The 13,274-nt window shown below is 35.7% G+C and overlaps 1 protein-coding gene across 2 annotated transcripts in view; it reads left to right on the top strand.

Annotated features, from left to right (window-relative positions):
- LOC121472315 (zona pellucida binding protein) overlaps positions 1–12,882 on the top strand; it is an 89,272-nt gene extending 76,390 nt beyond the window's left edge. The window contains exons 1-2 of one of the 2 annotated variants that reach the window (XR_005982852.1): positions 3,251–3,335; positions 12,687–12,821. Coding sequence is in view for 1 of the 2 variants with exons in the window: in XM_041723577.1 (XP_041579511.1) it covers positions 12,687–12,781 (95 nt within the window). In the remaining variant the exon portion in view is untranslated. Of the gene's footprint in view, positions 1–3,250; positions 3,336–12,686 lie in introns of those variants that run through there. The other variant, XM_041723577.1, reaches the window with a different exon arrangement.
- The last annotated feature ends 392 nt before the right edge of the window (positions 12,883–13,274 follow it).

Genomic DNA, 13,274 nt, shown 5'->3' with positions numbered 1-13,274 from the left:
TTACCATGTCCACGATAGCCATCCCCATTGTTTCCGTATCCACCGACCACCACCTCCACTGCCAACAAAGCCGCTTCGCTTCCTGAAGTTCCTCCGTGATCATCACCAAAGTTTCCAGAACCATGTCGACCTCTTTGGCTGGATGTAACACTAGCCATTTCTTACTTCACAGTTGTGGCCATTCACAGTATTATGATATTTCTGAATGATAATCTTATCTATGGAATCCTGGTCATCAAATATTACAAAAGCAAAGCCTCTATTCTGGCCACCATCTCAGTCAATCATGATTGCAATCACTTCAGTTTTCCCATACTTCTCAAAATAATCTCTTAGGTGATGTTATTTTGTGTCTTCTTTAATGTCACCAACAAAACTGATTTTCACAGTTAAGTAGGCGCCAGATCTTTGAGAATGTTTTCTTGAGACAACCCTCTTTGGATCCACAACTCTTCCATCTGCTTTGTGTGGCCCTGCATTCATGGCTGCATCCACCTCTGCAGTGGCTTATGTGACAGACAAAACCTCTGGAGTGCTTGGTCTGTGGATCTCTTATCATTACACAGTCCGGGAACATTCCCCAGTTCTCATGGTGGCCTCTGAGACTCATTGACTGTTTCCAAGCTCCAGCTCTGATGAACAGCTTCCACAGCTGCTTGATGCCTTCAGGAGACTCTGACTTAGACATCACAGCAGTGGGAGAGGAGACCTTAATGATGCTTACTCAGTGACAACCACAGGCAGAAATCAAGTGCAGTTGATTTGTAGATACCTGGATCATGTGACTCTATTTAATTAACTGATTAGATCTTGAAATTATTTGTATACTCTGTTTTTCTTATAGGGATAAATATATTATCTATAAATAACAGCAGTTTTACTTCTTTGTCTTATACTTTTTATTTCTTTTACTTGTTTTATTGCAATGACTAGGTATTCCACTACAGTGTTGAATAGAAATGGACACCTATTCTTGCCCTCTTCCCAGTCATAGAGATAAATTTTATTTTATGTATTTATTATTTATTATTTTTTAAAAATTTTATTTATTCATGAGAGACACAGAGAGAGAGAGAGAGAGGCAGAGACACAGGCAGAGGGAGAAGCAGGCTCCATGCAGGGAGCCTGATGTGGGACTCGATTCCGGGACGCCAGGATCACACCCTGGGCTGAAGGTGGCGCTAAACTGCTGAGCCACCTGGGTCGCCCAAGATAAATAATTTTTAAAGTATGATATAGGCAGTAGGATTTTCTTAGATGCTTGTTGTCAGTTTGAGGGGGCCCCTACCATTCTTAGTTTGCTGAAGTCTTGATCGTGAATAGTTAGTGAATTTTGTCTGCTACTTTATTTGCGTCTTTTGAAATAATCATATGGCTTTTGTCCTTTATTATGTTAGCATAGAAGTTTGCATTGATTGATTTTCTAATGTTGAAACAACAACATTTCCAATTTCACTTGCATTTCCAATTTCACTTTTTGATATCTTCTTTATTCAGTTGGTCATTTAAGAGGGTGTTAATTTTCACATATTGGTGAACTTTCCACTTTTCCTTATGTTATGGATTCCCAGCCTCATTTGAATTGTTCTGATTATAAATGATTTATATGCCCATCTTTTAAGGTCTGTATTCTGGACCAAAATACTCTCTATCCTAGAAAATATTCCATGTGCATTTGAGAAAAATGGGCATTCTGTCATTGTGGGTGAAGTGTTTTATGTATGTCTGTTAGGTTCAGTTGATTTACTGTGTTGTCAGTCCTCTGCTTATCTGTCTAAAAATTCTATCCATTATTTGAAGTGACATAATGAAATCTCTAGTTATTACCTTAAAACTGTCAATTTCTCCCTTAATTCTGTTGGTTTGCTTTATATATTTTGCAAACCTGTTGTTTGTTGTATATTCTTTATAATTTTTATGTCTTGGTGAATGGACCCTTTTGTACATATATAGTTTCCTTCTTTTTCTCTTATAATAGTTTTTGAGTATTTAGTGTGATATTAGTATAGCCACATAGCTCTCTTTGTTAGCATCTTCATGGAATGTCTTTTTCCATTCTTTCACTTTCAATAGTTTTATCATGTTTTAGTTATTCATTCTGTCAACCTCAGTCTACTGATAGTGGAATTTAATCCATTTACATTAAAAGTAATTGTTGTTAGGTGAAGACTTATTTCTGCCATATTACTATTTCCAGTATGTTGATTTTTTTTTTCCAGAGTTCTTTCAAAAGTTGACTCAGAATTTTTGTTTGATTTTATTCATGTTCTTTTGGTTGGGACAACCTTTTGGAGCTGCCAGTACTTTTGCTGATATCACTGTCTATTCAATTTTTGAAACTTTTGTTTCTCTTTATTCTGCAGAATGGGCAGTTCCTGTTGGTATGCATATATCTTCATATTTCCTGACATACTCTACTTTTGTTACTATTTTGCTATTAAACACATCCAGGTTTTTATTTTAATATTTTACTTTTGGGGTCTAGAATTTTCTCTTTTTTTGTTTTGTTTTGTTTTAAAGATTTTATTTATTTATTTATTTATTTATTTATTTATTTATTCATTCATTCATTCATTCATGAGAGACACAGGGAGAGAGAGAGAGAGAGAGGCAGAGACACAGGCAGGGGGAGAAGCAGGTTTCATGCAGGGAGCTGGATGTGGGACTCGATCCCAGGACTCCAGGATCAGGCCCTGGGCTGAAGGCGGCTCTAAACTGCTGAGCCACCCGGGCTGCCCTAGAATTTTCTTTTATGTGCTTTAGAGCTTCTGTTCCCTAGTGCAGTTTTCCAGTCTGCTTTCTTATTATGATAATGTATTCCTTTATGTCCTCCAATATATTTATGCTAACTCTTTAAAGTCTCTATAGCTAATTACCACATCCTGTTATTTTGGATCTGTTCCTATTGATCTTTATCCTCTTGACTGGGAGTCACAGTTTTCTGTGTCTATGAGAATCTAATAATGGTATATGAAACTTATAGTACTGTTAGAATCTTCTGGTTTATTTTTCTTGTGAAGATTATTGATTTGTCTTTTAATAATATGCCAAATTCAAAATCTAAACTCCCTTAGTGTAGGTATCATCTTCTCAGTTTGTTCAGCCTTCCAGCTCTTGCTTTTTGCTGAGCTTCTTGCAATATTATTGACAAATGTGAAGGTTATACATTAGCCAGTTATCTGGGTGGAGTTTATTTGCAGATTTTAGAGCTCCTGAGTCTGGTTCACTGAATTTCTCCCATTACTTTCCATATCTTCTGGAGACCTAATAGTCTGTCCTTCTACTTTTCATAAGCAGTAAGACTGAATTTACCCACCTATGGGACACTTAGACTGGTGAGTGCCCATTGCAGAAATATATACCAGTGATTTTACCCAGTACAGTTCTCTTCTTTCAAGAGTTAACATGCCTTCAGTATCTGCCTGCCTTTGCTACCTCTTCAGTGCTGTCAAATAGTGTGTGCTTTTTTCCCTCAGATTTTATTACTCTTATTGAAGATCGATTAAGTCAGTAGAAGCCTGAATAGAAGTTCTTACCACTTGTTTTTAACATTGTGGACGTTTTCAGTACATATTTTTTGTTTGTTGTAGTATAAGCCTTACTGCTTTTCTTTGTTTCTTTTTAGAAAAGTCTTGCCTTCCTCACAGACATAAAAAAATCATTTTCCTGGTAATTTATTTCATTAATGTTAAAATTTTGTTTTGTTACCCTCAGATCTAAAAGTAAGGGTACATGCCATATATGTGTCTTTCAGTGGGCCCTCTCTTTTTTTTTACTGATCTGTGGTAATTTTTAGAGAGCATAAATCACTTTCTTTATTCTTAAATGCTACCATTTTTAAATTGCTCATCAAGTTACATAAAAGAAAATTATAGTTGAGGTTTTATTTGACTGTATTGCTGGTATAAATTAACTGGTCAGTATTTACATTTTTGCTTTAGCAGTTGGATTTTTAAATATCTAGCTTGAGAATCTGTGGAATGGGAGGCCATTTTAACTGATTCACTGATTATTGTAGTATGATCAATAATCAATAACTGATTATTGTAAACTGTATTTGTGAAATTCATATTTTTGTGGTTATAACACAATCTTTAAAAATTTCTATTTCTACATGATTATTATATGAATATATAAAGGTTTATATGTCTGTTTCTTTGTCCAAAATCGCTTTGTACTTGTTTTTTTTGCTATGATGAACAACGCTGTTATGAATATCTTTGTTTATATATCCTAGTATCCAAGATTCTTCAAGGTCTTTACTAATACTGAGTCATAAGACATGCAATACATTAAAATATAAGTCTGTTTTCCAAATTCGGTGTATTAATTAACACTTTTGCAATAACAATGTAGGAGAAATCCTGTATGCAATTCTTGGCATAATCACACTTTACATATCTGCAATCTGATAACCCTGTGTAATGCATCACATTTTTTAAATTATGGTAGAATATACATAAGATAATGTTTTAAGCATATTTAAAAGTATAATTTCATGGCATTAAGTACATTTACATTGTTGTATAATCATCAACACCATATATCTCTAGAACTTTTTTCATCTTCCTCATTTGCAATTCTATACCTATTAAACAGTAAGTCCCCAGTCCCCTCTTCCTTTAGTCCCATTCTTATTTCTGTCTCTATAAATTTGACAACTAGAGGTGCTTCATATAAATGGAATTATATGGTATTTTCCTTTTGTGATTGGCCTATTTTACTTAGCATCTCATCTGTGTTGTATCATACGTCAGAATTCCTTTCTTTTAAAGACTGAATAATATTCCATTGTATGGATGGACCACATTCCCATTCTCTAAAATGTGTGGTAGGTTACCATCACACATTTTTCAACCCATTCTATATTACTTTCCATAGTGTCACATTCCCACATTGTTTCACCGCTTTATATACCACGTCTTCTTTTTTATAATTTTATAATTTTTTATTTGAGTATACGTGACACACAACATTAGTTTCGGGTGTAGTGCATAGTGATTTGATAAGTTTATGCATTATGCTATGTTTACCACAAGAATAGCTATCATCTGTCCCCATATAATGCTATTACACTATCATTGACTATATTCCTTGGACCATGTCTTTTATTTCTGTGACTTATACCACATCTTCTCTATCCACATGTATGTATCACATTTTCTTTATGCATTCATCTGTCAGTGGAAATAAACTTGGGTTGTTTCTACCTCTAGGTTATTGTGAATAATGCTGCAGTGAAGATGATGTGCAAATATCTCTTTGACAATCCTGCTTTGAGTTCTTTTGGATAAATACTGTGTCAGTCAGTTTGGGCTTCCATAACCAGATCCCAGACTGGATGGCTTAAATAGTACAATTTTTTTCCCCACAATTCTGGAGTCTAGAAGTCTAAGTTCAAGTTTTTGGCTGATTGTATTTTCCATGAGTGCTTTCTTCTTGGCTTGCAGATGACATAGCATGCCCACCTTCTCATTATATCCTCAGATGATCTTGGTTAATGTGTGCAGAAAGAGAAAGAGAGCAAGCACTCTGCTCTCTCTTATAAGGACACTAACACTGGATCAGAGAGTCCCACTCTTATGACCTCATTTAAACCTAACTACTTTCTAAGAGGCCGCATCTCTAAATGGAGCCATACGGGGAGTTAGGTCTTCGACATATACATTTTAGAGAGGCACCCATCTTCAGTCCATGTGCTTATACCCAGAAGTAGAATCTCTGAACCATATAGTAATTCGGTTTTTAATTTTTAGAGAAACCACCATACTGTTTTACATAGAGACTGCACCATGGTACATCCCCACCGCCAAAGCACAAGGCTTACAGTTGGTCTGCATCTTGGCCAACAGTTGTTATTTTCCTTTTTATAAATTTAAATTCAGTTAGCCAAGAAATAGTACACCATAGTTTCAGACTTTTTTTTAAATAACTTGCCATCCTAATGTGTGTGAAGTGTCTCATTGTGATTTTGATTTGCATTTCCTTGATGGCTAGTGATGTTGCTCATCTTTTCATGTATTAATGGTTATTTGTATGTCTTGTTTAGAGAAATGGATACTCAAAGTTTTTGCCCATTTTTTAATTGGTGGTTTAATTTTTGTTGTTGAATTAGAGGAGTTCTTTATTACTATTATTATTTTGAATATTAACCTCCTTTGCCAATAATTTTTTCTTTTATCCATATACTTTTGATGATATATAAACAAACCATTGAAAAATGTAATGTCATGCATCTTTTTTTCCTATACTTTCTCCCAAGAGTTTTACAGATTAGTTCTTCTGTTTGGATCTTTGATCTTTTTGAGTTTTTACATATGGCGTTAGGTAAGAGTCCAGCCTTGTACACTTGCATGTGGATATCTCCCTAACCCTACTACTATTTGTTGACAAGACTGTCCTTTCTTCATTTGAATGATCTTGGTACCCTTGTTCCAAATCATTTGAGAGTTTATTTCTTGTCTACTTTATTTTGTTTGTCTCAGCTCTGTCATTATGCCAGCACCATGTAGATTCATAGTGTTAAAATCAGCAAGTATGAAATTTCCAGCTTTGTTTTTCTTTTTTTCTTTTTTATTTTTTTAAAATATTTTATTTATTCATGAGAGACACACAGAAAAGAGAGAGGCAGAGAGACAGAGGGAGAAGCAGGCTCCCCGCAAGGAGCCCGATGTGGAACTCGATCCCTGGACTCCAGGATCACACCCTGAGTCGAAGGCACATGCTTAACCGCTGCGTGACCCAGGCATCCCAAGCTTTGTTTTTCAAAATTGTTTTGGCTATTCTTGGTCCCTTGAGGTTTCAGTGAATTTTAGGGTGGATTTTTCTTTTTCTGAAAACATTGTCACTCGGATTTTGATAGAATTTGCATAGAATCTATGTATGGTTTGCAGTAGCATTGACATCTTAATAATACTAAATGTTCCAACCTATGAACATAAGATGTCTTTCCATTTATTTCTGTCTTCTCTGATTTCTTGCAGTGATTTTTAGTAGACAAGTATTATGCTGCTTTGCCTTGTTTATTCCTAAATACTATATTTTTGATGCAACTGTTTCCTGAATTTTGTTTTTCGGATTGTTTATTGTTAGTGTATAGAAACACAATGGATTTTTGCATGTCAATTTTGTAGCTGGTAACTTGGCTAATTTTTTTTTTTTTTTAGGTCAATTAGGTTTTTTCTTTTTCTTTCTTTTTTTTTTTTTTTTTTCTTTTTTTGGTGGATTCCTCAGGGTTTTTTGCATTGAAGATCATAGTATCTGTGGACAGTCTAATGTTACTTCTTTCCAATTTGAATTCCTTTTTTTTTTTTTTTTCCCTAATTGCTCTGGGTAGGACTTCCAATATTGAAAGAAGCAGAGATAGTATTCATCCTTCTCTTTTTCCTGATTTAGGGGAAAAGTTCACAGTCTTTTCTGGTTATGATAATTGTGAGTTTTCATGAAGGCCCTTTATCAGGTTGAGGAAAATCCATTTTATTCCTCTTTTAAGTGTTTTTTTTTTAAACATTAAATTAATATCTATTATATTACCCATTACCAAACATGGTTTTAAGTGATAATGAGAGGGAATTATTGAAAACACACAATTGTAGCTTGTGGGAATTTTAGGGAATGTGTAATCTAACTGGATATAAATCTGAACATATGAAAATATAAGTAGCAATTAATGACCAAATGTGGAAAGGGCCAGATGGGCTCTACAGATTTGCTACAGGAGCTCAAGAAGGAGGAGAGCACAAGATTGAGTTCTGTCCTAGTATCTTGAATGTGAACTGTTTCAGTCAGTGCATTAAGCTCTGCTCACCTCACAGAAATAGACACTTCAGTGGTTTATTTATGATAATAACTGAAACTTTGCTAATAGTTTGGCTAGTGTTTTCTTAAACATCAAATATCCTTTTGATATAGGAAGTATCCCAATTTTGTAATCATGGAACTTTAATCTCAACAGTTTTAGGGTACTCGCATGTGTTCATAAAGATAGTAAATGAAAAATTAGAATTTGAAACCAAAATGGACTCACTACAAAACTCCTCTTCCTTTTATTTGGCTGCTTTGCCTTGTGCTCCTTTACTGATGTTACTTCAGTATCTTTCACACCTGTTGAGGTATAATGGACAAAATTTTAAGATACTCAAAGAGATCTTTGAGTACGTTGTGATGACTTGATATATGTATGCATGGTGGGATTTCTCCCATTTAGTTAATTAACACCACCATCACCTCACAGATGTATCTCTTATTTTATTTATTTTTGGTGAGAACATTTAAGTTCTGCTTCCTTAGGGCACAAGCTTTCTCAGCTGTAAGATTAATAAAGTCTAAGGATCTAACCATAGTATAGTCTAACATAGTAATAACTATGGTTGATAGCACCCCATTATATAATTGACATTTGCTTAGAGTTTTTACCATGATATGATGATGAATTTTGTTCAATACTTTTTTTGTGCATCAATTGAGATGATTATAATGTGTTTTTCCCTCTATCATTCTGTTCATGAGATATATGGAATGGTCCTTGATTTTTATATATTAAACTGTCCTTGTATTTTAGGAATAAATCCTAAGTGACTGTGGTATATCATCCCTTCATTATGCTATTAAGTTGGTTTAGTATTTTGTTTAGGATTTTTACATCAATATTAAGAAGGGATATTGGTCCATACTTTGTTTATCATGTACTATCTTTTCTGGCCTTGAAGAATGAATCTAGAAGTTTTCCTTCCTCTTCAATTTTTGGAGGAGATTGAGAAGGATTGGGGTTAAGATATATTTTTTTAACTATTTGGTAAAATTCGTCTTTGAAGACATGTAGACTTGGCCTCTTATTTGTTGGATGGTTTTTATTCTCTTGTATTATTTTTTAAATTTTTAATTGTAGCTAAAAAGCACATAACGTAAAATCAACTGCCTTGACCATTTTGAAGTATGCAGTTCAGTAGCCCTAACTCTGCATTGCTGTGCAGCAGATACCTAGAACTTTCCATATGCCGAAGGTGCATACCTTGTAATGACAACTTCCAACTCCTGGAAACCAAAGCTCTTTCTGTCTGTGTGACTTTGATTTGTTTAGATACTTCTTGTCAGCAGAATCATGTACTATTTGTCTTGTTGTAACTGGTGTCAGTTCACATAGCGTGGTATTCTCAAGTTCGCCCCTATTGCAGCATGTTGCAGGATTTTACTTTTAAGGCTGAACAATATTCTGTTGTGTATATATACCACATTTCCTATCCATTTATCCATTGAGGGGCCCTTGGGATCGTTTCCCCTCTTGGCTGTGGTAAATAATGCTGCAGAGAACAAAGGTCTAGAGATGTCTGTTCAGGATCTTGGTTTCAGTTCTCTTGGCTCTATATCCAGAAATGGGACCCCTGGGTCATAAGGTACATGCATTTTTAATCTTTTGAGGAACTTCCATATTTTTTCTATAGCAGTTGCATCATTGTACATTCCCACCAACAGTTCACAAGGGCTCCAGTTTCTTCACATCTTGTCAGCACTTGTTCTTCTTCTTCTTTGTTTTTTTTGTGGGGGGGCAGTTGTCATTCTAATGGGTGTAAAGTGATATCATACTCTACTTTGATATGTACTTCCCTAATAATTACTAACATTGAGGATCTTTCCATGTGTTTGGTCCTGTGTGCTTTCTTCTGATTCCTGTGTATACTTGGCTATTTTTGAATATCTTCATTTCCTTGAGAGTCCACACGCTGCTTCTCCTGTGTTCCTTAGGGTGCTATGTTGTATTTCTCAATCATCAGTCTCTTGTCCCAGGTATCTACGGGTCTGTTGTCACCTTATGGTTCAGGAATGTAAACCAGGACATCCTCTAGCCTGAGATTTAAACTAGCTCTGAAATGAGCAACACTGAGATCAGTCCGTCAGGCGGCCTTAGACAGGTGGCCAATCCAGTCTGCCCTGCTCCCTGGTGTGTAGGAAGGAGCCAGTGCTGGGTTGCTGCTCCCCTGAAACACATGGGTCTGCCCTGGAGAGAAGCTGGGACAAGGGAGAGCAAAAGATGCCACAGATTTTGTACACTTTGGAGCCTGACTACATCTTGATTGGACATTCATTGGGTTGCTGTTAATCTCTAATTTCTAGAGCTCTTGCAAGATTATTTTAGCCAGTCTTTAGTTGTTTACTTGGTATTTCCATGGGAGCCTGGGGGGCTTGGAGCTGTCTTCTTGCTGAAGTCACTCTCGGTGTATTACAGTTTGCTGTTATTTTGCATCCCAAATTCTTCATTTCTTTGAATTTTTTTGTGGGTGTGGCTCAATAAAAATGACAGATATTATTTCTCTTTTGTTCCTATTTTTAAATTGGTTTTCTGTACTTTTCTCATTGATTCATATGAATTATTTGTATATTCTGGATAGTATTCTGTTGGTTATTTAGCTGCAACTGTGTCCCCATTTTGTTGCTTGACTGTTGTTACTTTTATGATTTTTTAATTAAGTTCTTAATTTTGATATCACATGTTTATGTTATGGTTAGTTTTTTCCCTTTTTAAGGAAGCATTCCCTATCCAAAATTCATGAAGATCTTGTCCTTTGTCTGCTTCTCATCGTTATGTTAATACTGATCAGTCATCAGTGCTTTCGTTGCCTCTTATCAAGATTTAATCAGGTTGCTCTTGTAACTGCAGCTGGGAAATATTCTGCTCAGTGAGACTGAAACCTAGAAGATAATTTTGCTAATCTACTTTAAATTAACATTTGAGAATTTTTCCTCAATTCCACATAAAAGAGAACATGACATTTTAGGATATTTCTTAGGGGAGAATACTATAGATAAGTACTTTGAGATATTGCACATACTGTGTTATAAAGGTTTATTAATTCTAAGGACATTTACTAGAAGATCATATTTATTTAAACTTGAGTTTAGATGATTTCATGCCAGCATCTGCTCTGCTGGTGACACTCAGGATAAAGTATGTGTTTAAAGATTGCATGCAGATTTATGTTTCTCTTCTCCCTGTATATTGACTTAACACTGATACATTTTCTCAGTATTTCCATATTTGTGCTTTCAGAGATATTAATACATGTTTTGAAAGAAAGAGTACCATGGTCACACATCTTTGAAAAATGTCATATCATTACAATCTTACCATATACATCACCACTTTAAATGCTGTTGTTGCTGCAGCAAAAAAATCTATTTAACTTCGTTTACCCAGTATTTTTTTTTTATCTGAAACATTCCCCCAATAAAATATCTATTAAAACTTGAGGAAATCTGTTTAACCTAGAATGAAAAATACTTTCTCTGAGAAACAGTTAAAATATCTCACAGTTAGAATATTTTTTGAAAGAATGATATGAAATTAAATAATGTACTATACCCAGATCCAAACAGTGGTGTGTATTTACTGAATCATGGTGCCAGAACAAAAGACTCTTCTCTGATGGCCCATAATGGCCGTGGGCCAGTGGTCAGTGAACATCTTTGTGAATTGTTGGCTGACTACATTTTTGCAATAGGAAAAGGAGGGACGGTATGATCAGAGACCTCAGCCCAGTTAGAGGGCTTGGCATCACATGACCTTCATGCACTGGGAGAGGTGGTGGTCCCACAGAGGACAGAGTGTTTATTGAAGGTTTATGGTATTCTGGATGTGTTTTCATCTAAGTCATCTGATTTTACTGATTTTAATCCTCACATAATAATATAGACATGGGTTTTTTACTGTACCTGTTTTACAAATGAGGAAGGTAGAGCTAAGAACTGACCACTTACCAGGATCCCAGCGTCAATGACAGGGGATGTATTTGCCGTTGGATTCTTTCTGCCCATCCTTACTTTCTGTCAGACAGAGATCTCTGTGGTAGCACCTTCACTATAATCCGTCATCCATATGTTGGGGATGATCAAACTGAATTAAATTAGTGATTTTTCTGAAGTTAAACATTCAGCAAGTGACAAATAGGATGTGTGAGGTCAGGAGATGTCTATGTTCAGGGCTGTCTATGCATGGAAGGTGTGGTTACGGGTGTGGGCCGTCTTCACCTCTATGGCTTCTGATGCAGCTGACCAGGTGGCCCAGCTAGCTCTCTAAACTCAACATTATGTGGTCAGTAAAACCCTGTGGGGCCACAGACTTGGTCTAAGCCAGGATTGGAGTGAAAATTTGTAACTCCTAATAGTAGTCTAACTCCTAGCAACCGACAGTAGAAGGGTTGCTGCTAGGTATTAGAGGAGGGGGACATAGAGGGGTGTTTAATGAGTACAGACTTGCAGTTTTTCCCAGATGAGAAAGTCCTGGGGATCCCTGGGTGGCGCAGCGGTTTGGCGCCTGCCTTTGGCCCGGGGCGCAATCCTGGAGACCCGGGATCGAATCCCACGTCGGGCTCCCGGTGCATGGAGCCTGCTTCTCCCTCTGCCTGTGTCTCTGCCTCTCTCTCTCTCTCTCTGTGTGACTATCATAAATAAATAAAAATTAAAAAAAAAAAGAGAAAGTCCTGGAAGTTAATTGTACAACAAGGTGAATATACTTCACACTGTTTAGCTGTATACTTAAGAATGGTTAAGATGCTCTATTTTGTGTTATGTATATTTTACCACATTTATAAAAAGGAAAAATCATCTTTTTTTGAAAATGTATCCTCAATGTAAAATTAATTTCTGTGGCATTTGAGGAAGCTGTTACCTATTAACTTGCTCTTTATTCACAGTGATCTGCAGCCCTGGATCTTATAACCCCCGTGATGGAACTCACTGCCTTCAGTGCAACAGCAGCCTGGCGTTTGGAGCAAAAGCATGCTTATAGGCCATTATTTTGAGATCTTTGGTGGTTTGTTAAACACAAAAGTATATTTTTGAAATATTAATACATAATAAATCACTATTATGCCAAAATTAAAGACATTAGATTTTACAAAATATGGTGTCATCATTTTAATTGAAACATTGTATGTATAAATGCTTTATGACTGGAGCACTCACTAATCATCCATTAATACCAGAACTACATATGACTTCAGAATATTTCTTGGATCCCTGCTTTTTAAAAAGAACTTGAAAAAAAAAAAAAAGAATTTGAGATATATTCTACTGGCGTTAGCCCAAAAGATTTTTCAGGATTGTTTTAAATAACCATTCTGTCTTTATATAGTATGTTGACTAATCTCAGGCCACCATATTCTTTGATAATCATTTTAATTCCACCTTATTTCCTTCCTTTGATTTTATTCTATGACATTTTATTTCTAGTTTGACCTTTCATCGTTCAAGGTCACTTTTTAAAAAAGCCTGTGCAGCTT

Source organism: Vulpes lagopus, chromosome 11 (genome assembly GCF_018345385.1).
Source record: "Vulpes lagopus strain Blue_001 chromosome 11, ASM1834538v1, whole genome shotgun sequence".
Lineage (NCBI taxonomy): Eukaryota > Metazoa > Chordata > Mammalia > Carnivora > Canidae > Vulpes > Vulpes lagopus.
The sequence above is the reverse complement of the archived record's forward strand: the minus strand, read 5'-3'. Positions and strand labels throughout refer to the sequence as shown.